The sequence below is a fragment of the Prionailurus viverrinus genome, chromosome F1, assembly GCF_022837055.1.
Source record: "Prionailurus viverrinus isolate Anna chromosome F1, UM_Priviv_1.0, whole genome shotgun sequence".
NCBI lineage: Eukaryota > Metazoa > Chordata > Mammalia > Carnivora > Felidae > Prionailurus > Prionailurus viverrinus.
This window is the reverse complement of record NC_062577.1, coordinates 11,803,463-11,830,646: the sequence shown is the minus strand read 5'-3', so window position 1 is coordinate 11,830,646 and position 27,184 is coordinate 11,803,463. Positions and strand designations below refer to the sequence as shown.

General features: G+C 37.5%; 1 protein-coding gene and 1 pseudogene across 13 annotated transcripts in view; one reads left to right on the top strand and one right to left on the bottom strand.

Annotated features, from left to right (window-relative positions):
* The window catches only part of DNM3 (dynamin 3), a 563,955-nt gene that overhangs the window by 325,111 nt on the left and 211,660 nt on the right, over positions 1–27,184 (bottom strand). For all 13 annotated transcript variants that reach the window (XM_047840082.1, XM_047840084.1, XM_047840089.1 and 10 more), the window contains exons 11-12: positions 19,112–19,198; positions 12,888–12,958 (exon numbers count right to left, since the gene is read on the bottom strand). In XM_047840082.1, coding sequence (XP_047696038.1) covers positions 12,888–12,958; positions 19,112–19,198 — 158 coding nt within the window. The remainder of the gene's footprint in view (positions 1–12,887; positions 12,959–19,111; positions 19,199–27,184) is intronic.
* Positions 1,791–4,417, top strand: LOC125155164 (cytoskeleton-associated protein 2-like; annotated as a pseudogene).

Here is a 27,184-nt window from a genome sequence, read left to right as displayed (position 1 = left end):
ACACACACACACACACTGGATCATTACTCAGTCATTAAAAAGAATGAAATCTTGCCATTTGCAACAACATGGATGGACCTAGAAGGTATTATGCTAACTGAAGTAAGTCAGGCAGAGAAAGACAAATACCATATGATTTCACTCACCTATGGAATTTAAGAAACAAAACAAATGAACACACAAAGATAAAAGAGACAAACAATAAAAAACATTCTTAAATAAAGAGAACCAACTGGTGGTTGCCAGAGAGGAGGTTGGTGGGGGAGGAGTGAAACAGATAAAGGGGATTAAGAGTACACATATCTTGATAAGCCCTGAGAAACGTACAGAATTGTACACCTGAAACCAATATAATACTGTATGCTAATTATACTTGAATTTTAAAAAATAAACTAAAAACATAAATTAAATTAAAAATATAAATAAATAAAAATTAAAATGTACTTATGAGAAACCATGTAAGGACTTGTAAGTTAATTTAAGCCTTTGGAGATATTCTTGGTGATAGGTACCTTAATTGGTTATATCTGCAATACTGAAAACATACCTATATATAATTCTTTAATTTGATGTAAGTCAAAAGTTTTAGGGCACCAAGTTATCTTCAAGGCACTCTAGAAGATATAAACATGAAAAAGCCTCCAATTTTCCTTGCGTAGGTAGTGAGATACATACACAAAACACAAATAACATAGAATAAGCTCTATAAGAATAAATACATGAAGTATTGGTACTGCATCAAGATAAAAAGCTTCTGCACTACAAAGGAAACAATCAATAAAACTGAAAGGCAGCCTACAGAATGGGAGAAGATAATTTGCAAATGATGTATCTGATAAAGAGTTAACATCCAAGATCTGTAAAGAATTTACCATACTCAATGTCCAAAAACCAAATAACCCAGTTAAGAAATGGGCAAAAGACATGAATAGACATTTTTCCAAAGAAGACATCCAGATGGCTGGACAAAATAAATCAAAACCACAATGAGATACCACCTCACACCTGTCAAAATGGCTAAAATTAACAACACAAGAAACAACAGGTGTTGACAAGAATGTGGAGAAATGGGAACCCTCCTTGCACGATTGGTGAGAATGCAAACTGGTGCAGCCACTCTGGAGAACAGTATGGAGGTTCCTCAAGAAACTAAAAATGGAACTACCTTATGATCCATCAACTGCACTACTATGTATTTATTCAAAGGATACAAAAATACAGATTCAAAGGGGTACATGCACCCCAATGTTTATAGCAGCACTATCAACAATAGCCAAACTATGGAGAAAACCCAAATGTCCATCAACTGATGAATGGATGAAGAAGATGCGTGTGTGCATGCGTGTGTGTGTATGTGTGTGTGTGTATATATATAATATATAATATGGGAATATTACTGAGACATCAAAAAAGAATGAAATCTTTCCATTTGCAATGATGTGGATGGAGCTAGAATATATAATGCTAAATGAAATAAGTCAACCAGACAAAGACAAATACCATATGATTTATTACATGTGGAGTTTAAGAAACAAAACAGGTGAACATCGGTAAAGGGTGGGGGAGAGAAGAGAGGGAAACAAACCACAAGAGATCCTTAATGATACAGAACAAACTGAGGGTTGATGGAGGGAGGCAAGTAGGAGATGGGCTAGATGGGTGATGGGTACTAAGAGGGCACTTGTGATGAGCAATGGGTGCTGTATGTAAGTGATGAATCACCAAATTTTACTCCTAAAACCAATATTGCACTGTGTTAACTAGAATTTAATTTAAAAAAAAAGAATATATGAAGATATAAAAGAAAGCTAAAAAAAAGAGCTTCTGTTCCAGATGTAGGATATTAATTACCTTATATCTTCTTACTCTGTGTGTGTGTTTGTTGTTAATTATATAAATTTCTATTACACACAAGTCATTGTGGAAGGTTTTGCCAAACATACACATTAGGTTTATTCAGTTTAATTTTCTAAGACCTAATGATTTTTAAATGGTATAATAAGAGGTTTAAATTTTTGTAAAAGAGTTTGCCGCTGCCTTGGCTTGAGCAGTGCGGGACTGTCAGGGCCGAGACGCGTCCTCCGCCCGCAGCAGCCATGAGCACCCCAGCAGTGCCCCGGGAGCTACAACTGCCCCCGAGCCAGAGGGCCCAGCCCGAGTTCAGAGAACAAAGACAGAAACTCAAGGAACATATGTTAAAAAGAAAAACGTTTTTTGCATACAAGGAGGAAAATCACATATCCAGTAGAGACGAGAAAGTGATGACCTCTGAGGGCCAGGTCCATGAAGAGACAAAAGTTCTGAAATTTAAAACAAAAATGGCTGGTAAAGAAAATGTCAGTAGACCTCCCGGGAGCAAAAATAATATAACAATGGAAAAAAATTGTATTCCTTTAAGGCCTTCTAATGAACTAACCAATTCAACTATAGCAATTGATACACCTAATTCTGAGGATAATAATCAAACTGGGCAGTTGGTACCAATTAAAGGTGACCCTCCAGGTCAACACATGACATTAAGCCAAGTGTTTCATCTTAAAAACAATAAAAAGAAACAAATAATGACAGAAAAGCCAAAGCAAGATGCTAACATGTCCAAGAAGCTTGTGTGTGGATCTTACTGTGGCCAAATTGTTCAGTCTAAGATTAATTCATTTAGAAAGCCTCTACAAATCAGAGATGAGAGTTCTGCAGCAATAAAGAAACTTTCAACTACAGTCCCTAAAGCTACAGAGCCTCTGCGCACAAACAGCAGCAGTGTGACAGCGAAAAGCGATAGAACCTCTAACGTGACGACTACCACTAAACTTGTGAGCACTACAATTCAGAACAGACAGCTTCTGCGACCTCCTATTAGAAGTCACCGCGACAATGCTCAGGACGCTGTGAGACCAGGCATCGGTAGAAGCTCGGCCAATGTTACGATTCGGAAAGGACCTCACGAGAGAGTTAGTGCAATTAAACACAGTTTCATCTAGTGACAAAACTGGTTCTCAGGATATAGAAAGAAAGAAAACACTAACAAGAAGCATGAAGTCTGAAATCGTAGCCAGGCCTGTTTCATCTTCTAACACCAAACTGATAGAAAAGTCGAAAAACGTTGACCCTTGCAGGCATACAATAGCAAAAGCAACTATTGATAGATCAGCTCAGCCCAAAGAAACAGCAGAAGAGAGAAAAGCTCGTCTGAGTGAGTAGAAAGCTGGCAAAAGGAAAGTCCTGAAAAGGCCTCCTAGCTCAGGAGTTACCCAGCCGGAGCCTGAAGGGCAACACAAAAACCCAGTTGGGTCCTTTTGGACTACCATGGTAGAAGAAGATGAACAAAGATTATTTACCGAAAAAGTGAACAAGACATTTTCTGAATGCCTAAACCTGATTAGTGAGGGATGCCCAAAAGAAGAAATATTGGTCATACTGAATGACCCGATTAAAAATATTCCAGATGCCAAAAAGCTTGTTAAATATTGGATATGCCTTGCACGTACTGAACCACTCACAAGTCCTATTGAAAACATTATCACAATCTATGAGAAAGCCATTCTGGCGGGCGCTCAGCCTATTGAAGAGATGCGACATACCATAGCAGATATTCTGACAATGAAGAGTCAAGAAAAAGTTAAATATGGAGAAAATGTTGAGGAAGCTTGTGCAACCAAGGAATACATCCATGAAGTCAGCACTGAAGATAGAGAGGTTAATCTAGAGTCAGGAAAACCAGAAATGGAAAAGAAAACTAGAAATGTGGTATTCCAGGATGATGAAAAAGAGCAAGATGACAAAACAAACGATTCAACCAATGATGTTAAAACCCCCAGTACAGAAACCAGGGGGAGTTGCTTAATTAAATATAATGTGTCTACTACACCATACCTACAAAGTGTAAAAAAGAAGATACAGTTTGACAACACAGATTCTACATTTAAAGAGCTAAAGTTTCTAACACCAGTGAGACATTCTCGACGTATTCAAGAGAAGACTTCTAAATTGCCAGATATGTTAAAAGACCATTATCCTTGTGTGTCTTCATTGGAACAATTAACAGAGTTGGGAGGTGAAACCGATGCTTTCGTATGCCATCCCAATTCAGCACTATGCCCGATGTTCTCAGAGCCTGGAACAGCAGAAGAGAAATAAAGTGATGATGAGAAATGGGGTTTTTATTGTTCCTGGGGTATTTTGTTTGCTTGTTGTGGCTTTGTGTGTCTCTTAGGAGTGGGCCAAGTACCTAAGTATTCATGGCAGTAAGCTCTCTTACTGATGTTCAATACCTTATAGCAGGTATTGCCTTCTGGGCAGCAGAGAGCTAATCCTACCTTTTTGATCTTAGCAGAGGGAGTTTCTAAGATGGTAAATTTATCAAGTAGTTTACTATATTCCTTGGCTATAAACAGGTTTCATCATAATGTTGACTTGTTCACTTTTAATCGTCTTGAGATAAATTTTTAGTCATTAAATATAAGTACAGTAATGCTGCATCATCAGAAAAGGTGTTCTAGATAAAATTGATATATTTGCATAGGCTTGTTCTTGAAATGTATAATATACATGCCAGCCTTTAAACAGAATGCTGACTTTTCATTGCCTTTCCTTGATTCTATAGATCAGTCGAAAAGTCAGTAATTGTAATGTGTAGAGTGACTCCCTTCAAATGTGAAGACATGGAAGATTTAGCTTGCTTTTCCACCCAGTTGTTGTTACCCAGACTGCTGTGGTCTGTTGTGCTTTGGCTCTTCACTATCGTTTTCCATCAGTGCTAGTGAGTCTGTGGTCTCTGTTGGCTTCTTTCTTTTTTATTGTAGCTGAGGTCACCAGGAAGGGTAATTAACTGAATACCCCATGTCTAAGAGCAGATACTTTGTACTAAGAAAGAAAAGGTGTCGAACTCAGTAGGTATTTGAAACTTTCAATCTGAGTTTCTTTCTTTAGTTCCTTTTGTAACTTGACTATCTAAAATGCTACAATTTTAAATTTTATCATTTCACTTGATATAGTTGGAATTAGAGCAGGAATATATAATGTTATTCTAATGTAGGTAGAATTTCTAAAATAACTAATAGTTTCTTATAAAAACTTTCCTGTTAAGTCATGTCCCTTGAAACGTGATAGTTATATGCGATAAAACAGTTTCTTCTCCCCACACATAAATATCACCAATAAAATTGTTTTGTAAGTCTCTGAACTAATTCTTAAATACATCGCCTACCAATTCTACAGCTTCAAAGATATGTTAGTTTTAAAACTGTGTGTAATATAAATGTGCTTAAGAATCACATAGTCTTATGTTCACTCATTCCGTTTGTACAATAGCACCTATCTTTGTTCTATAATAGTTTTGTGTCCTAGAGAGGATTTTTAGTCTTTTATAAACTGTGTACCTAATATTTATAAATAAATATATCTGTATTTCGAAAAAAAATTTTTTGTAAAAATAAGAGTACAATGAAATTCACTGAAAGAAAAAAACCCATATTACCTTTTAGCTCAAAATTTATTCTGCATATTCATTTCTATACACATACACATACAATAAAAGATTCAAATAATAAAAGAGAGTGCCAAGGGGGCATGTGACCATTTTCCAAATAAGTCCTATGCATAGTAATTGCTCCAAATGTTCAAAGAAAAGAAAGATTATTTTGGTCTAATGTGACTTAAGATTTTCACAGAAAACTTGAAGAGAGGTTAAGCTGTAATAAAACAAGACAACCAAATGCATTCCAAGAGAATGGAGTAGTATTAGCAAAGCCAGGAGGTAGAAAAATGAGGCATGTAGGGAAGTTGTGGAAAGTAAAACTATTATGGTGGAATTATATAATCATAGACTCAGGTTTGTAAAATGACCTTAAAAGCCATCTAGTACAATAACTGTATGTTGAGGTCAATTATGAAGAATTTGGCCACTACCTTAGAGGCAGCAAAAATATTCAAAGTTTCAGAGCCAGCAAATGGCATGATCAAAGCAGTGATTTAGTAAAAATTACCTCCCTGAAATGGGTAGTATTGACTCTTAAGCAAGGAAGACAGGAAACAGCCAGCTTCAACCCCCTCCCTCTGACTGTTGGAGTCCTGCCCAACCTTCAAAGTCAATCAGGTACCATTTCTGGATTATGCCTTCTTAGAAGGTTCCAGTTATCTTTCTTTCCCAGGAACTCCGAAAGCTCTTGGTCTGTGCCTGAATTATATAAACAGGACTTCATTATAGGCAGGTCTCTAACTCCCCCCCCAACAACTTATGCTCCTTGATGGCTGATGGTGTGTTGCATAGATCTTAGTATCTTTACCTCTCTCACCACTGACATTACCTAGCCCAGTGTTTAGAGTGGTTTCTTATGAAATATTTATGAAATCATAGTTTGATACCAAGGTTATTTTTAACTAGGTTATTAATGGTTTTCTGCAACAGGGAATTTAAATAATTTGACAAAGTGTGCCACAGACATGTGCTGCAGCAAGAGTAAAGTACACAGTGGTCAGTCTGGCTAGAGCACAGAGCTAGGGAATAGGATAGAGAGAAATAGTGACAATAGAATAGGCTCAAGAGGTAATCAGAAGATAGATTCTACAGGACCTTGGAAACCAAACTAATGAATTTAGACTTTATTCTGAAAATAACAGGGCGACCCAGAAAGAATGATAATGAACAAGACGAGAGGCAGGGAGACTGTTGTAGTAACCCAGGCAAGAGAAGGCTAACTTTAGTACATTAGTGATGATGACAGGAAGAAATAGACAAATTCAAAAGCTATTACAGAGGCAGAATCAAATGGACTTGGTAAAGATGGTGGGAAACAAAGATGAGAAGAAGGAGTAGAGAGATGCTCAGGTTTCTGGTTTGAACAACTGGGAGGTACCATCCACAGAGAGAAAGAACAATGGAGGAGGAGTAAATTCTAAGATCACATGATGAGTTTAATTTAGGAATATTTGGTTGAGGTTTCCATAGGCTATACAAGATGCCTAGTATGTAGTAGGATATGGTACACAGTCCAGGAAAAAGCTCTGGAATACAGTTCAAGATTTAGAATCATCAAAAAAGGTGGTAAATGAAACCATTGTAGTGGGAGGTATCGGTCAGGGATGGTGCAGTGAGAAAAGAAGAAGATCTATTAAAAAATAGTGATAAAAAAAACAGTTTTTAAGCCATGATCAGAGGATAAAGAGCTCCAAAATAAAACTGAGAAGGAATGGCTAGAACAGAAAGGGAAACCAGGAGCCAGTGGAGGGGTACTGAAGCAAAGGGACAGACCTCAACAAGAAATGGTTAAGGTGTAAAATGACTCAGAATTGTCTATTGGATTAACTGTTTGTCTCAGCCAAAAGCAGTCTCAGTAGAGTAGTGTGGTAGAAACAGGACTGCAGTAGGCTGAAAAGTGAAAAAGAAGTGAGAAAGAGAAAAGGAGAGTCGCAAAGATGGACTCTAAGTCAATCCATAGAGGGTTCAAGTGAATCAAGGAAATGGAGTCCCTCAGAGACACAGATTCCATGGCAAATGTTAGGGTATGCCTCTCCCTGCACCACTATTCTTAGATTGTAGAGGAGACTTGGAATTAGATGAAACGTTAGTAGTAATGATGATAGAAAAATACTAGTAAAATGGCAACATACCGACTAAAGCAGTTTAAGGGAAAGGCCCATCCTTTACACTCTGGTGACAGAGCATTCAAAGAGTTGACTGCATACTCCTAAAACTTCGGATTTGCTTAGCAGCAGCTAACAAAGTTATCTCCTTCTTCTCTTCCAGTAGCTACCACTGTACCACCACCAACCCACCAGTAAAGTATGGCTCACTGATGAAGGACTCAGAGCAATCAGTTGGATTCACCATACTCTAGGACTATACTATCCAATACAGTTGCTGGTAGCCAAATGTGGCTATATAAATCAAAACTAATTAATTAAAATTTAATTTAATTTTCATTTCGTTTTATTTCTTCTGTTTTGTGAGCCACATTTAAGCTATGCAATAGATACACGTGCCTGGTGGCTACTGTATTGGACAGAACAGATTATAAAGTTTCCACCCGTTCAGAAAGTTCTATTGGACAACATCACTCTGGAGTTAAGAAGCTCTTTCAGAATGTTCTTTTACATTATCCCAAGAAGATTATGAACACTTGCTGAGAGTCCCAAGAGTGCAGCTTATCACATGCCAGCCTGGCTCCATCCAATCAGATTGAAGCCAAAAGGAGAAGAAAACTACATGATGTCAATTCCCCCTGCAGGGTATTTAGTGAAGTCATCACAAGCTAAATATTATGCAAGAACACCCTCCAGAACCTGGGGGCTTATCAAAGAAGAATGACTCACTTCTTAAGATCCATTTTTTTTTTCAACGTTTATTTATTTTTGGAACAGAGAGAGACAGAGCATGAACGGGGGAGGGGCAGAGAGAGAGGGAGACACAGAATCAGAAACAGGCTCCAGGCTCTGAGCCATCAGCCCAGAGCCTGACGCGGGGCTCGAACTCACGGACCGCGAGATCGTGACCTGGCTGAAGTCCGACACTTAACCGACTGAGCCACCTAGGCGCCCCTCTTAAGATCCATTTTAAGGATGAAGATAAAGTTCAACATAACAGATTTGAGAATGAAAGAGCAAAGTTGAAGTCTGCTTATTTTTAAAATGGTCCTTGAAACAGAATTCATAACTTATTTGAATTGGTGATACTAATGATGCCCTTATGAGTTGTTCAACCCTGTATTTCTACCTGGTACTAGTCCCAGTAAGCAAGCAATTCCTGAATTTGCATAAGAATCAAAAGAACAATCTTGCTACAATACCTAAATTTTGATTCCACAAGCGAGAGAACATTCTCATGTAAGAATAGGAACTAGAAACCCTATTATGATAGAATGCAGTTATGTATTGGAGGGGGAAAAAAAGAACAAAAAAGGAAAAACCCAGATTGCATTGGAATTTGATGCCAAGGTTCCCATATACCACCTTCAGAAAAATGGCAACAGAGACATTCCAGAGGATCAAGAAAGAGATAAAATGAATATTACAACCAACAGAATTTTCATGGTACTCATGTAACAAGAACTGAAATCTGCACACTATATCATTTCAACCATGAAAAAAACAGGTGTTGAGATCTATCCACCCAGCAGATTGAAAAGCAAACCTTGGGCTGCTGCTGGTGGCATAGAGATATTACTCTAACGGTTTGTATCTGGAGCCCATCTTTCTCTTAAACCACTGAACTTCATAAGTCTCAGTAACTCAGAAAGGCAAATTGTGCCCATAGAACAAACGAAGAACACAAGAACGTGAAAGTTCACTTCCCAAGGCATTCTGCTAACACGTTTGCTTTTCTACTCAAATATAGCAGGATAACAGAAAATGAGAAGAAGTGAATAAAAGAACAACTGGACTAGCTTTTGCTTTCTTAAATAACAAGAACTAGTATTGTGTAAAAAAAAAAAAAAACAGAATGTAGGGTTGGTTTTTTTTTTTTCCAACAGAGAAGAATGGTAAGTTAAAATCTTTAAGTCATGAGGAAAGTTGACATTTTCTCCTGAAATATAGGACTTTTAGGTTAAGAAACTATATTACAGTTGAAAGATCAAGCTTTCAGAAATCAGGAAATTCCAAAGCAAGCCTACAGCAGTGCTTACTTGGACACATTACACATGGTACATATTTTACGGTCCACGTTTAACAAATAGCTGGGAGATGAAAAAAAAGTTCCACACATTCAGCAGAGCAGAATAAGGTCTATAGCAGAAGGGAGAAGTTTGAGATGTTCTGAATGCTACTCTGAGAACTAATATTCTGTTAATCTAGTTTTAACAATTTGTTTTTTTTTTAATTTTTAGAACAACAGTCATCCCAGTTGAAAAAAAGTATATGTGTGTGTGTGTAAAATGCTATGTCTATCACCATCCTATAAATCTGAGAGGTGCCCCCCTCTTTTGGCAACTCTCTAAAAATCTCATGAAATAAATGCTTGTTTTTCCTCAACTCCAGACCTTAATTTTCTATCTTTGGAACTTAAAAATACTTACATAATTGTCTTCGAATACGGCTCGACTTTTCTTCTTTGATGGAAACAGCATTCCTGCCAACTTTAAAATTTATAGCTACAACCATACTTTTTTAATTTTTAAAAGTACAAAAAAATACCACAACCTCTTGAGATTTTGAAATGAACATTTCTTCATATTCATAATTATCCCATGTCATACTGAAATAAACTCCAGCTCAGCATACAAATGGAAAGAACATTTACCTCTGAGTCTCATTTGGAGACAATATCAGCAACTAAAAAAAATTCCAGTAGCAATCATACTCCAGGCATCATAAATTTCATAATAAAGTAAAATGGTACAACAGTAATCAAATTCCTCTGTGTATCTCTCTCTCTCTCTCTCTTGCTCTCCTTCCTCACTCTGTGTGTGTGTGTGTGTGTGTGTGTGTGTGTGTGTGTGTGTGTGTAACTCTCACTTTTACAGGCTACACCACAGTTTTCAAAAGCACTTTCATATAACTTCAATAATCTGATCTTCCAACAACCCTCAAAGGTACACAAGACAGGGATTACTTATTACTCCATTTGATAGAGCAGTAAACCGAGATACAGAAAGGCTAAACGACTTGCCCAAACCCAAAGCTCACCAGTGACAAACTCTGGGAAAAATATCCAGACTGTTGATTCCCAGATCAGTCCCTTAAAAGAAAGTTTCGATGTGCAGTTTAAATTAGATGAAAAATGTGCAAAGTTGCTAGGTTTCTAAAGCAGTTTGAACAATGCTTTTTTCTCCATCATAAATGTTCATAGTCTATGTCACTGCTGGAAAAGTGGGGCAGTCACCTGGATTACAGAGAGACTGCATCAAAAGGCTGAATTTGAAAGTATTTACATTTGCAAAACTACATGCCTTTGAAAATCCAGTCCATATAATACTGTATTTGAACATCTTCTGAGGTAGAAAATACTGAAATTTACTGGAGAAAATAAACACTGGACCATTTATCTTTAAAAATAAATAAAAGAGTAATCTAGGGGGAAATGGTTCCAGAAGACTATATGGGTGAAATTTAAATCATAGTACTGATTACAAAACTTGTTCAAAAAAACGTGAATCCTTCCAAACTCATTATGACTTTTTTTACGTTTCCTCCTTAAACCAGGTACCACAACAGGGCAGCATTGCAACATCCTTTTCACTTTTAAGTTATGGTGTCAAGTTTACATCTACATCTGCTACATTTTCATAAGAACCTAACTGGCATTTGTAACCAATAAAAATCAGTATTAAAGGCAGCATTCTCATTATTTCAAATGACTCAAGGGTTTGCTGTTCTTTTTGATTCCTCAAAGAAGCAAGTGAAGTAAGTGGAGAATGTGTCAGCATAACTTTTTACATGTGTTTCTCTCTATTTTTCAATTATTGGGCAAGCTCCTAAAAACAAAAAGAAAATTATTTTTCTTTTTCTTATATATTTTGCCCCTAGCAACTAGTGTAGAGCTCGGCACAGGCCACATGGTGTTCACAGACTATGCTGGAAACCGGGCAGAAATTCTCAGGTTCCCCCTCCAAGCCCAGGGATAGAGAAGCGTATCAGAGTCTCGATTTCTTCCCACCAGTGATTTCACAGAAGGAATTGAGCAGTACATATGGTGACAGCCACAGGGGTTAAAAGGGAGGGAAACAGGTCTGTGTGAAGCGCCTGTGGAGAAAATACCTATCTTGAAGCTGGAGTTGGTAGCGTGGCTAAAAAGACAACTGACCAAAGGAACATATTAATCACTGTGTTCTAACAACTTTACACACAGGTCACGGACAGAAAACAGTTGAGAAAAACTAATTTACCACACAATGGATGCAAAATATACATAAACCCTTGGTTAAGCCATCACAAGGACAGCCAACTTTAGAATGAGACAATTGTCTGTTGGATAATTAGGCCTTTGCTCCCTAAAACATGTCTATAAATTATTCCTCAGGCCAACATTTAGTTTACATCACATAATCTACATAGCGTTGCTTCTAAGTCAGAGTGTAATTAAATAAATGTTTTACATTCTGCTGTGTTGTATTTCTTATTTGTCCTTATTCTTAAATACATGGTTCAAGTAACAGTACATAGGCCCCTTTGCCTTATATTTTATATAAAATAGACGTTTTATGTACCTGAAGTTGGAAACCTGTACATGCCCCAAATATATTTTAGAGTTAGAATCAAAATTCCTTAAAAGCAAAGAAAAACTTGTTCCACTAAAGGGCAGGAAAAATGGTGAATTCAGGGTCTTGAAAATGTCACATGATGAATAACCAACCCTGAATAACAAAGCATATCTACATGACAGTATCTGTGAATACAGCAATAGAATATTAGAATGTAATAGAATACATGTATGATAGAATAGCAATATATAGACAAGTTTATATAAAGTGTACACAGTTTGTAGAAAAGAGAATGTTCATCTAAAAAGATTCCATCTAAGTTTACAAAGGAGAGTTTAAAAAAAAAATAGGCCTCTGTATTCTGAATTAGAGATGATAAAATAGCTTGTATCCTGTGAATTGCATTTGATGTTTCAAATTTATGTGAGAAAGTGTTCCCAAACATATTTTAAATGTGCATCTGTTACTGCTTATCTATGAGAGTTCAAGTACAAACTGCAGATCACCATCCAAAAACAATGAATATCTAAGACACATATGACTTCACATGCTGCACAATGAAGGAGCCAACTACTTTATCGAGAAAACATGGCCTCATGGCCATGAGGCTCAGACCTCCTACGTGGTTGACTCAGAGTTAATCCTGACACAGAATGTGCTCTCAGAAAGAGATATGGTTGTAGTAGGAAACTCACAATGTGTATTCTAGACAAACCATCAGGAGGAAAGCATGTGGCAATCAACTGTTTTACGTACTTTGCAAATCCAATGAAATCTTCGTGGTTGGTGTTGATGTAAGAGACTTGGATGTCAATCAGTAGCAGTACCTATAAGTTAAAGAGAAACCCTTCAGTGAAAACTGATCGTAAATATTCTCAAACACAAAACTGAGTAATTGCCTACAAATTATTTATCTTTATTTAATTCTTAAAAGGATGCTTCAGTTAAAATGAGAAGTTGCATTAATTTTTTTTTTCATTAGACTCACAATTTTTACTCTAAATTCAGAAATTAAAAATCTACATGAAAAGTCTGAGTCCCACTTGAAGACAACATGTTTATAGTTTATAGGCATGGACTCTGCTAATTTAACACAGAATGCAGGATTATTCTAGTCCTCTAAAATGTAGGCATAATGTTCAAAAGAAGGATACATGTGTACCAATGACGGGCTGCTCAGAGCTTCCTGTTCCTGTAGGCACTATATATTAGCCATGAAATAACAATATTATCTCTTGTTTTTCCTCTTCTCTTCTACCTCTTTAAGCTCCTTCTAGGCAAGCAGGAGTAACATCTCATCAACCAATTCAAAAAGGCAATATACAAATAAATAGAAAACTTCCTCAAGATCAACAGGCCTGGTTATCAAAGCAAAACTTCAGTTAGGTCTCTGCTAAAAGATCACTTCATTAGAGGGATCCTCCCTACTATCTAAACTAGCACTCTGGGGGCGGCTGGGTGGCTCAGTCGGCCTGACTTGGGCTCAGGTGATGATTTTGCAGTTGATGAGTTCAAGCCCCATGTCGGGCTCTGTGTTGGCAGCTCAGAGCCTGGAGCCTGCTCCAGATTCTGTGTCTCCCTCTCTTTCTCCAGCTCCCCTGCTCATGCTTCTTCTGTCTCTCTCAAAAATAAATAAACATTTAAAAAAATTAAAAATAAATAAACCAGCACTCTGTTTGTACCTTATTATACCACCTTATTTTCCTTTGTAGCACTACCGCTAGCTGACATAGTAAGTTTTTACTTATTCAGTATACAGACCCCATCTGCTGTATCCATGCTCTATCCCCAGTGCCTTGAACTTCATGGACATTCAATCAAGATTTGTCAAGGAATGAACTGAATGCATGTTCCCATAAACATGAAACATGAAAATGTTCTAATCATGAGATACTTAGAAACTTTAAGTCAGAGGTTTGGAAAGTCCCTCTGTAGAAAATATTCTTCAATAGGAGATAAGAGAGGGTAGAGCAACCAACCAGACACTGTAAGAGAGTTTTATCCCAGAGATACTCAAAACTGAGTTCCCCTTCCTAAGTTTCCTTTTGTTCTCCCAACTGTGTGTCCCTTCTCTTTCTAGAATGCTTGTTAATAGGAAGAAAAAAAATCCAGAAACCCTGCCTACATACCTCCAGAGCTCTGCACCTTGACTTTGTTGAACGAACTTTTGATAAATATGATGAGCATGTTCATGCTGCCTCCCTTCAATGAAGATGAATTTGAATGCATCAGAGCCCTCAGGATAACAGTTCACTGACCAGGTCTATGTAATGTTCCCCAGAGGGTACTTCCTCAGGAAAGGCTTACCAGATCCTCACCCTATACGCTCACCCCAAACCAGGTTAGATCATGCTAATACTGTCCTATAGACTATATACTGTATTATATTTTGTATGTATATTGCACCTTATACTTTTTATTTGTGGTATATACCACAAATGTAATTAATTCTTTGTGTATATTTTGTTTGATGTTTTGCTTCCTCGCAAGACTGTAAGTAAGCTCAGGGTGCCCGGGTGGCTCAGCTGCTTCAGTGTCTGACTCTTGATATCGGCTGAGCTCATGATCTCGCAGTCATGGAACTGAGCCCTGCGTCAGGCTCCACGTTGGGAGTGGGGCCTGTTTAGGATTCTTTCTCTGCCTCTCTCTCTGCCCCTCCCCTGCTCTCTTTCTCAAAATAAATAAACATTTTTTAAAAAGACTGTAAGTAAGCTCCATGGAAGCAGGAGTTATATTTGTCTTGTTCACCTCTTATCCCCAGAACGTAGCATGATACACATAGTAGGTGCCTAGTAAATATTTGTGGCTATAAATTGATAACTGTCTACCAGCCTTGAATAAGACTTTGCTTTAAAGGGAGCAATTTATTACCACATAATCAGTAAATGGCCGCTTACTGTTGTTTCTGTGTCACTACCCAATGCTATGGGCTCTGGGGGTTTGCTTTTATGGCTAATCTCAGCTGGTCGTCTTGCCGTGAATCCCAAGGGGACCTGGCCAAAAAAAATTAATGCATCACCCAAATCCATCCTTACTACCAAATATAAAGTCACGGTACAGGCACTATTAGGTCAGTGACGTCATACTTTCATGAAAAAGTTTCGTATCCTCAGATACAGTTTCATTTCTTGTCCTAATGAACAAAACTCTAGAGTTAGAAGGGGTCATCATTATTACTTTGTCTGTGGTATTGCCTCTATTCTCCCGACAATAAAGCCAGATTCTGTTAAATGTTATACTCCCAAATCCATTTGGCCAGGAGTTTGCATCAATAAACCATAATGTTTAAGCACAAATAAATTGTTGCCGCCATAAAGAGCAAAATATCTACATAATTCTCAGCATTGCCAAAGGTTGTCACGAATATCTTGGCCGTTCATGCACATTAACTTGGACTGCAGTATAGGAAAAAAGTGGGAAAAAAAATAAAAACTATGGCTGCTCTCATTCATATTCCTGGAAACTGGGAGTCTGTGTTCATCCTAGGAAAAGAGCCAGGTCGCATGTGGGGGATGAAAAGGAAAATAGTACATTTTTTTTCCTCATTTTTTCACTTTCTCAGAGTTTCTCACTGCCTTTTTACCCACAGTTATTGAATATTTAGTTAAAGAAAAAGTAAAGCTACCCCTGCTAGCAATAATCACCCACAAAGTCAGTCCCTTTAATATGCAATTACATGTGTGGAAGCACCTGGAATGATAGCAGGCACACATTTTAAAAAACCTATATCTTAGAAAAAAGCTCACAGATTTATGGTTGTCTATATGTTTAATATTGAAGAATTCCCCCCCACAAGGCTTCCAGAGCAGAGGTCAGTAATAATTTCTTAAAAACTTTTAAAACCTGGGGCTCCTGGGTGGCTCAGTCAGTTTAGCAACTGACTTTGACTCAGGTCATGATCTCAACCGCTTGTGGGTTTGAGCCCTGCACTGGGCTCTGTGCTGACAGCTCAGAGCCTGGAGCCTGTTTCGGATTCTGTGTCTCCCTCTCTCTCTTCCCCTCTTCCACCTCCCTCCCTCTCTCTCTCTCTATAAGAATAAAAAAAAAATTAAAATTAAAAAAAAATTTTAACTAAAAAATAACTACAAGAACACCTCAAAGCATTTCTGGTACAAAGGCCTGGGAAAATGGGTCACTCTCTGGCCAGCTACTTTGGAAGCATCATACAACCCAAAGCAGCACGGAGTTCGGAACTCAAACCTGAGATCTATGCAAACTGCTACCTTCACATGTCCAAGAACATGAATGTTTTCACCGCACAGGTCATACTATAGGTGCCAAGTACCAGCTTCTTCAAGTGGTTGGCTGATGAACTGTCAGACTAGGACACCTGAGATGGCCACTTAGTAGAGACACCTGCTCCATCCCTTATCTCCCACTTGAGGAATGAAGTGATCACTACATCAGAGTTGCAGGTGAAAGACAATTTCTCTTAAAATCAGAAAAACGCAATTCTTTCTCACAGATACTAGGTACCACAGCTCTGTAGGAAAAACAATGAAAACAACTAAAATTAATGAAGAACTCAGAACTGCATTTGGATGCTTAATTTCATCCTCATAAAATTCCTATGAGTTAACTACCATTATTATCTCACTTTAAGATGAGGAAACTGAAGTATACGATGTCAAGCACCTTATTATTTGCACAGAAAATAATGGCAGAGGTGGAATTCGGACTCAGGCAGTCTGAACCTGAAGCCCACAATCTTAACAACAGTGCTAAGTTTGATTACATTGTTTCAGTAAAGCAAAACTCTGAAACAGGAAACATGAAGCTAACAACTGCTTAGATAGGAAAACAAAGGTAATTAAGATAATAATTGTACTACTTCAATATTGTTTTTACATAGGATCCCTAAGAGTTAAGTAGGATAATATTATCCTTTGAATTTTATAAAATATGGACACTAAATTAAAATTGTTATCTTATTGACTTAAGGTCAGGAGTACAGTTGATACTAGAACTTCAGTTTTCTTGGTCCAACTGCAGCCATGACATTAGATGTGTGGGGGAACTTCTGGTGTCAGGATTTTATATCTGGCCCCAGGCTTGATTTCACTGGCTCATGAGTTAACATTGATTTGTTTATCTCTACTAAGTCAGAAAGCCTATTTTCTCCTCTTTTTGGCTACTGTAGCTATCCAAGGGTGTGGAAGCTGGAAAGCAAGTGAAAACTATGAATAATGGTTAATTAACTTTCAAAGCACAACGATAAAAAGTAGTAGCGATGAATCCCACAGCTCAAGCTGATAGTCAAGTTTTACTGAGTCACAAATATCCCAACCTACTGGGCCTCCATCCTGTCTCTTCACTTTCTCCTTCCACCCTCCCCACCCCACCCCACTCCACCCCACCCCACCCCTACACGCACCCTCTGTGGCAGTTTGCCTGTGTCTCTCTCCCTGTGGTTTCTCTCTCTTCTATTTTGCCTTCTCCTTTTTCCCTGGCTTTCCCTCTCCGCCTTTCCAAAATCTTGGAATTCTAAGAGGCACAAAATCTTGGAATTCTAACTTAGAGAGACTTCTGAGATGACATACACCAACATCCCAAAGCTGTACATGAGAAGACAACAGTCCTAAGAAGTGATTTCCACAAGAACATGCTGTTATTTTGTAGAGAACACATGGCCTGAGTCCAGTGTCCTCTACATGCTGTCACAGCTGTGTCCTGGAATTGAAGAGCATTTGAAAACCTTCATGCTTCCCATTATAACATTTTTGTAAATAACTAAGAATAAAATCCACCTAAATTTAAAAAGCTTTTACTATTTACACACAGTCCTTAACTTTTTCTAATGAATTACCTTCGCATAAGATAACCTTTTGAATTAAAAGAGCTAAATAGGATTAGAAGATAATTTTAAGGTCACTCCTTACAAGCCATATATATATATGTGTATATATATATATATACACATATATATATATATATATTCACTAAATAGAAATGTTTAAAAGAGCTGGTTTTTTTTCAATGTTTATTTATTTTTGAGAGAGAGAGACACACACACACAGTGAGAGCGGGAGAGGGGCAGAGAGAGAGAGACAGACAGAGGGAGACAGAATCGGAGGCAGGCTCCAGGCTCTGAGCTGTCAGCACAGGGCCCAACGTGGGGCTCAAACCCATGTCATGACCTGAGCCGAAGTCAGATGCTTAACTGACTGAGCCGCCCAGGTGCCCTAAAAGAACTGTTCTTAAACATTTTTTTCTCTAATTATTTTTATGAAAATGAATGTAGATGAAGGTATACTGAAACTAGCACAGTTTAAACTTGTTGAAGAAGTGACAATGAGAATAATCTTTCTGGAAAGCAATCTGGCAATATGTATCAAAAAAAATCTTAAAACCCTCTGTATATCTGTCAACCTAATTATTTCACAGGATTCTGAGATTAAATAATAAAGACATTCATCACAGAATTGCTTGGGATAGCAGCAATAAGACAAACAAATAAACTGTTTAAACAGTTAGATACTTAAGTATCTAATCACAGGTTCCATGGATAAGTTGATGAATAGCTTTCTCCATTCACCTAGGGGGAAAAAACTGACATTCTTCATGACATTTTAGGAATTTATGAATATCCTGATACCCATCTGTCGGCCCATTAAAAGCTAAGAACCTCTGCTTAAAGAAAACATGTGGAATGTTTCTGGATTATTGGCTTTCAGAGAGGAATGTATACATGCCAGGGGTGCACATGACAATCCATGGGGCACCGAGAGTAAAAGTAATTCCTATTACTGTTTTCTAAACGTCATCCTTCAAAGCTTTTACACTCGTTTATATTCTCAACATACACAAGATGTTAGTATAGCAACACATGTATAAAATTCATAAATAAGTAAAAATAAACATATGTGGTTGTGTTCTTTCTTGCCATTCAGAGAAAGGCCAACTGTTGGAGACCACCAGACAGCCTTGGAGAACTTCCACTTCTGACAAAGACCCTGCCCAACAAGGAAGCCTCCCCTCACCTGGTCCTTTGTCTTCCCTTCTCGCTCGCGAATATGGTTGGCAACAATCCTTTCTGTTTCCTCGCAGAGTCTGGGGAAGTTTGCCAGCTGTTAAGAGAAACATCTGAGTTAATACAAAAAAGTTCTACTGCAAAAAAAGAAGCAAAGATATGTTATCTTATAGAAGGTACATATTGCAAATCTAGAAGCGAAAGTAAAATATCCTAAAGAAGAATGGCAGAGTGACAGAAAGGGCTCCACAAACAATAATCAAAATAACTACATTATCTGATAGGAAACACTTCAAAACCAGTAGAGAAATTCCCTGCAAAAACAAAAACAGAAATCCAAATACCATCTAGTACTATGCTCTACAGAGTTGGCACTTAATAAAGTTCAAAGATAAAGAAGATAGAAATGAAGATGAAAAAGAGAACAATGACTCACATTTAGAGAGTACTTACCATGTTCTAGGCTGTGTGCTTAACACCTCATGAGTTATCTCATTCAAAATCCACAACAATCATAAAAGATAGATATTATTAATTCCATTATATAGAGGATGAAAATGAAGCATAGAGAAGTTAAGCAACTTGCCCAAGAGTAAACAGCTCAGAATTGGTGGGCCTAGAATTCCAACCCAAGCCCTTGGGACTCCAGAGCCCATTGTCCTGTCCACTACTCTTTGAGAATGATTTATTCCATGAACCACAGAAGTCAATTTTTTGAAGTTTTAATTTATTTATCCTGAGAGAGAGAGAGAGAGAGAGAGAGAGAGAGAGAGAGAGAGAGAGAGAGAATACATGTGCATGTGCACTTGAGTGGGAAGGTGCAGAGAGAGAGGGAGAGAGAGAATCCCAAGCAGGCTGCACGCTTTCAGAGCAGAGTCCGATGACAGGGGGCTTGATCTCACCAACTGTGAGATCATGACCTGAGCTGAAATCAAGAGTTGGACACTCAACTGATTGAGTCACCAGGCACCCTGACATAATTTTTTTAATTCTTCCCTAACAGATATGTTTGCATGTACATACTTTTTGGCAAAACTATAGAAACAATACATTTCAATCACTTATCCCATCTAAATTATGCAGGTAATTGTCAAAAATTTAATTTGCAAAAAGGAATGAATTAATCACAGTTGTTTTCAATGTAAGAAAGAAGAAGAATGGGATTCTACGAGAATATTCAAGGAGGCCTAATCCAGAAGGACTTGGGTAAAGTTGTGTAGAACAGTTGTGGGGGAAATGAAGCTTTCCACGCCCCAGAACAGTGAGAAGGCAATGCGGGACAGGGACAATGAATGGTAAAAGAAGTAAAGAAAGATCAGAGCAGAGAGTGAGGAGGATGGTCTTATGGTGAAAGTAGAAAGGTAAACAGAGGTCAGATCAGAAGGATCCTTGCAGACCTGCAATGAATTTTGTCTCCTGAAGCAATTCAGATGAGAAATGCTGGTGACGTGTACTGGGATAGCAGAAATAGAATGGAGAAAAGTGTGCAAATTCATGGCTTATGACAGGCAAATGCTAATTCAATGATCATTTAAAGCATCTGAAAATAATAATAATATCCCACAAAATAGGCAAAGGACATGATTTTATTAAAAAAGAAATTTAATGATCAATAGCAAAAGAAAAATATTAAACTGCATAAATGATCCAAGTAATGCAAAGAAAGATAATAACTCTCATGTTGTCAAATGGTTCTAATTATTTTTATGAGACTTAATCCAGATGAAGGTATACTGAAACTAGCAGTTTAAACTTGCTGAAAAAGCGACAATGAGAATAATCTTTCTAGAAAGCAATTTGGCAATATATATCAAAAAAAAATCTTAAAACCCTCTGTTTACCTGTCAACCTAATTATTTCACAGGATTCTGAGATAAAATAATAAGGACATTCATCACAGCATTGCTTGGGATAGCAACAATAAGATAAACAAATAAAACTATTTAAACCACCTAAATATGTAATGATATTAAATAAGTTAAGGTAGATCCACTAATGGGATATAATTACCTGTTCAAATAATATCCATTACCTAATTTTTTCATTCTAATTTCTAAATAATATCTAAAAACATGGTAAAGTGTTTATGACAGTAAGTGAAGAAAATCAGACCACATATATATAAATGTGATTACACATAAGCATACACACATATACACGTAGTCATAGGCCACCATATACCCTTGATATCCTTCAAGGATACAATCCAAGATCTTACAAATCTCAAAATTCTTGGGTAATATTGTAGCACCTAACAGGTCTCCTAATTTTTAAGCAGTTGGAACTAAACCTCCCTGAAATATAGCTGCCCCATGGTCAAACAAGGTCACTGTACACAGCAACTTTATAGTATGCATGATGCACATTAGTGTCTTAGCTAAACAACAAACTGTAATTCTTCATGGAACCATCATAATCACAAATCATACATAAATATTCAACCTCTAAGGCTGCAAGTCTACTGTCCACTCACAGAAAAAGGTCTATAGAAATACTACAAAATGTTAATAGGAATAATCTCTTGGAATCATGGGTTATGCATAATTTCCATTTTTTTCTATCTACATCTCTACCTTCTCCAAATTTTTCTACAGTGACCATAGAGCATAGCATCATAATAAAAGCATAGAGACCTGGCTGCCTCGTTACTTTCAAAATTCACAGCCCAGTGTCTCTTCAGGAGATCACCAAACCATTACTCCCTTTTTGAAATCCTTAGCTGAATCCTGAGATGTATGGCTCATTTGGGGGATTATTTCATGAATAATTGAAGGCACAAATGAAACTTCCACTTCAAGTTTTGGAGGCATTCCCCAGGAAAAGTCTATTATCCCAGCAGCCCTTTTATACTCTGAGAATATTGTAAGTTATTTTTTGTGAATCCTGTAAAAAGTTTTAAGCAGAGAAGAGATAGCTGATCAACACCAGTCGTTCTTCTTCACTAGTGCAAACCCGGGTGGTATATGTGACAGTCACCACTAGCCTGTCCTAGGCCACCAGAGCAACTGTTTCTCCTCTGCACTCAGAGCATCCCAAGCTAACGGCACACCTTTGCTTTCTGACAACAGCTGCACAAATATAGAATTGTCCTCCTGCAGAAAAGTGACAACACAAGGAATAGTGGTCTACTGAGAAGGAAAGTCAAGCCTCTAATAGCATTTAGAAAATGGATGACAGCAGAAGGTTATTTTTAAAACACCAAGGAATGGCACTATAAATATTTTTTTTCAGAAACAAAATACTTGATAGCTGAAGGTTCCCAAGCTAGTATGCAGCCATCATTAAAGTCTTGAGAAAGGCCAAAATGACAAGAGTACTCCAAGAAGCAGAAACATCTAAGAACCCTCCCACTGCTGGCCTTGTGGGGAGGATTGATTTTTTATGTGTATCTCCTGATCTTTCCAAACTTACTACCCATGGGCTTAACTTCACCAGGAAAGGAGCCCACCAGAGCCATAATTTGGTACCTACAACTGAGACAACTGGAAGTAAATGAGCCTAATTTCTAAGTGGAAGAAAAGGGAAAGAGAACACACTGTAAGAACCGCCCCCATGGAGGCAAAGGAGGAGAAATATTGAAGGAGACACGAAGCAGTGCAGGACCTAGACATGGCTGGAAGGCAGTAATGAAGCTGGTATGGTTTCTATCTAGCTGGTTGATCTGGAAAGACTGTAGGAGTATAAAAATCAAAATGTTGGCTTGAATTGCTGGCTCTCAAATATAATACTCCAGTCCCAATTCTTCTCATAATATATAGAGGAAGAAGTTAAAAAAAAGTCCCACTCATATTCTGAATCATTTCTGATTTCTGATCAGGCTTTCTGCCACTCATTTCGTTAGCTCATTCAATGGCAGTTCCTGCTCAGTTTGCATAACCCTTTTCTTTGTTTAAAAAAATACTTCACTCTGATTGCTCAGTTCAGTTCCTCACCTCTCTTCTAGGTCTCCTATTTAAGGCACAATGTTTCCTCAACCATATTAACCATTATAATTTCCTATCTCTTTTGCTCTGAATGCCAAATTGAAAGCTTGCATTTATAAGACTATATTTACTTTGTCAAATCATCAAAGTTGTAATTATGTATGCCAAAATAATATTGATTTAGAGGATACCATTTTTATGCATTTACTCCCCTATTAACTACTTAAATATTCTAGAAATTGATTAATACAGAATCAAGGAATTAAAGCTTTGCTATTGATTATATTAATTTTATATTCCTGAATTTATTTCACATCATTCATTTAACAAAGATTCATTGGGCAACTGCCATAAGCCAGCTCGACACTCAGTTTTTGTCAAACTACCTGATGTTAAAAACAGTCTTGAGTGGCAGGTTGACTATAAAGATATATTGTCACACCAGAGAGAAATATTTTATAAAAATCAAGAGAAAACACATGAAAAATAAATGGCTAAACCTGCTCAGAGAAGACCTCAGAGGATCTGATGCTTAAAATCAAAACAATGAAACTTCCAGACAGAGCAGGACATTAATCAAATGACAAATTATTTCTAAACAGCTTACTGTTTTGTTATTTTTAAATGTATTTATTTTTGAGAGAGAGAGAGAGAGAAAGAGACAGAGTTTGAACAGGGGAGGGGCAGACAGAGAGGGAGACACAGAATCTGAAGCATGCTCCAGGCTCCAAGCTGTCAGCAGAGAGCTCAACATGGAGCTCAAACCCACACACTGCGAGATCATGACCTGAGCCGACGTTGGACGCCCAACCCACTGAGTCACCCAGGTGCCCCTAAACAGCTTATTGTTAAAATTACACTGAATAATCTTAAGTAATAAGGAATATCCAATGTGGAAACAATGCAGTATATATGAAGTAATTCTGAGAGAAAATTTTAGTTATGGTCTGAGAGAAAATAGCATCATATATTTTTTAATACAAAACATGTTTTAATAAAATTCAATATTTTAAGTGTTACTTATGGCAGCATTTAATTATTTTGGTGGCATTTCAATATAAAATTTGCTTTTAAGCATGGACCACATTTTTCCCCTAAAGGAAAAAATATTACTTGAATGGCCTTTCTATGCAATAAAAGTTACACACTTATAAAATTTACTAACAATTGATTAATCAGACCATGAGAGCCATGCTATTAGGTTTCCCTTGGAACAGACACAGGATGAGGCAAGATTTCTACACCGTCAAGAGTAACTAGTTTGCTGCCTTAAGCAAAGACTCAGGTTATTAGGTAACCATCTGTTCATAGTTCCATACCAAACACAAACGGAGAAAATAAACTAAAGTCCAGATCAATTATTTTTTAATGCACATGACTTGACTTGATTGGTTTGGCTAACCTAAAGGTATGGACTCTGTTTTGATACAAAATCTATAAACCTTCCAATGTTGGCCACTGAGTAACAGTAATGATTTTACTGCTTATGAAAGCATATAATAATTTTATTCCATTTCTGTGAATTAAAACCTGCCCCTAAGTCCCTTTTGTTTGTTTATAGCATAACACTGGATTCATTCAGGAAAGGAGAAAATATTTATTATGAAATAAGACATTTATTATGACAAAAGGTAAAACAGAAGCAGTAACATCTGCAAAGGTGAGAAACAATTCTAGTACAGAGGTCAAGAGATTGCACAAGTGTAAATGGGAAAATTTTTTTATCAAGTGTTCTGTATTTTAGAAGTGGCACATGGGAAGTCTTAGAAGACCTAAGTAAAGTTGTTAGAAGGGGAAGGGAGCCAGGTCCCATTGAGGTGGCCTTGGGTAAAGTGGTCAGAGAAAAAGAAATGCTGCTGGCCCTCCTTCTCCAAGTGGGCAAATCCCAAATCTCTACACCTCAGATACTTTCTACAATTGGTGCATATGTGATAGAAGAATATGTAAGTTATACTGGTATGTTCTCACCATAACATTTCATCTAAGCAGAGAAATGAGAACTTCAATGTTAGCAAATGCTGAAGAATAAAAACAAAAGTCCAACCTTGAGTGAAATAAGGCTGAAAGATAATCAGAAGAGAGAGCCTCACGAAGTAATTCAGAGCACACCCAAACAGGAGCCCAGGGTGGGGCTGACACTGTCCCCAAACAACACCTGAAGATAATAATCAGATTTCCTTTCTTTCCAAGTTTATCTCTGGTAGACGTATTAATGAACAGCTTAAAAAGAAAAATCAGGGTGCCTGGGTGGCTCACTCATTTGAGCATCTGACTCTTGATTTCGGCTCAGGTCATGATCCTGGGTCATGGGATCGAGCCCCAGGTCACGCTCTGTGCTGAACATGGAGCCCACTTAAGATTCTCTCTCTCTCTCCCTCTGCCCTTCTCCCCCACTCGTGCTCTTTCTCTCTCTCTCTCTCTCTAAAGTAAAAAGAAAAAAGAAAAACAGAAAAATCAAGGGGAAAAGCAGAAGCCAGGGCAAATTATAAATTAAGAATTACAAAGATCATAAATTCTTTAGTGAATTATGAGATGAAAAGGTGAAATTCCTGGAATATTATTCAGCCATTAAAAAGAGGGAAATCCTATCATTTGTGACAAGTTAGATGGACCTTGAGGGCAGGGGCTAAGCAAAATAAGTCATACAGAATCTGCATGATCACACTCATGGAATCTTGTAGAATCTAAAAAGCAATAACAACAACAACCAAGCTCATAGATACTGAGAACAGATTGGTGGTTGCCAGGAGCAAGGAGCGGGCAAAATGGGTGACAGTGTTCAAAAGGTACAAACTTATCGTTAAAAAATAAATCCTGGGGATGTAATGTACAGCATGGTGACTATAGTTAATAATACTGTATGCATATTCGCAAATTGCTAAGAGAATAGATCTTTAAAGTTCTCATCACAAGAAAAAACTTTTTACTACTATGTGTGGTGATGGCTGTTGACTAGACCCAATGTGGTGATCATTTCACAGTGTATACAATATTGAATCATTATGTTATATACTGGGAACTAACAAAATATGTCCATTATGCCTCAATAAAATAGGTGGGGGTGGGGTTAAAAACAAGTAACAATAACAAAAAGGTGAAATTCCTATTCTTTAAAAGCCAAGTCCCAGGCCTGAATTCTCTACAATACCCAATGAGAGGTTCAAACTTTAATAATCAGCCTGATTTGAAACATGAGTTATGTGAGGCATCTATTATATACAGAACATAGCAGTTTGTTAGACTGACAGCCAACTGGCAGAGAAGGTGAAAAGTGAGTCTTTTTGTTCATAGAAAACCACAGCAGATCTATCCAGACCTAAAAGAGCCCTATCTGAGCACGATACTTTGCAGCTATCCTCCTTCAACCTATAGACTTTCATGGAAGGTAATCAAGTGGCTATTCAGTCAAACTCATCATTATCTGCCACATCAATAAGACATGATTCACTTATTCTTTCAATTATTCAATAATTATTATTGAAAATCTGGCTGTTTTAAGATTGTGAATAGAGTGCTGAATAAACCAAATCCCTACTCCCATGGAGCTTATATTCTCAAAGTCCCTTTATTGTCCAACAAGAAAAACAAAAGATATACATAGTATAATTCACGTGGTCATACGTGCCACAAAGAAAAATGAAGTTTGGTATGTAGATGAAGACTTACGTGTATGTGTGTGTATGTCTCCGTTTTGAAGGAAGGCATGTACAACTGTAGATAGGAGAATCTGAGAAAGACTGATTAAATGGCATTTGAGGAGAGACTTGAAAGGAAGCCGGGGGTGATCTGCACAAGTATCTTGAGGCAGAGCATTTCCAACACTGAGAATGAGAAGTACAAAGGCCCTGCCATCATATCCCCTTGACATGTTGAAGAAACGAGGAGACCAGTGTAGCTGGAATGGACCAAGGGAGGGGAAAGTGGGAGGAGCTTAGAGGTGAAAAGGAGTAAGATCATGTAGGCCTTGAAAGCCATGCTAAGGACTTTAGATTCACCTGATTAGTTATGTGTACTCAAAGCAAGATATTGAGTCACCTAACATGCCACAAAATTCAGCATTTCTTCTAATAGCACTTTTTAATGAAAAAATTTTCCTTATATTTCTAACAGCCAACTAATGCATCTTTTCTATTTCCTTGCAAAGCTTTTCTTTTTTTTTT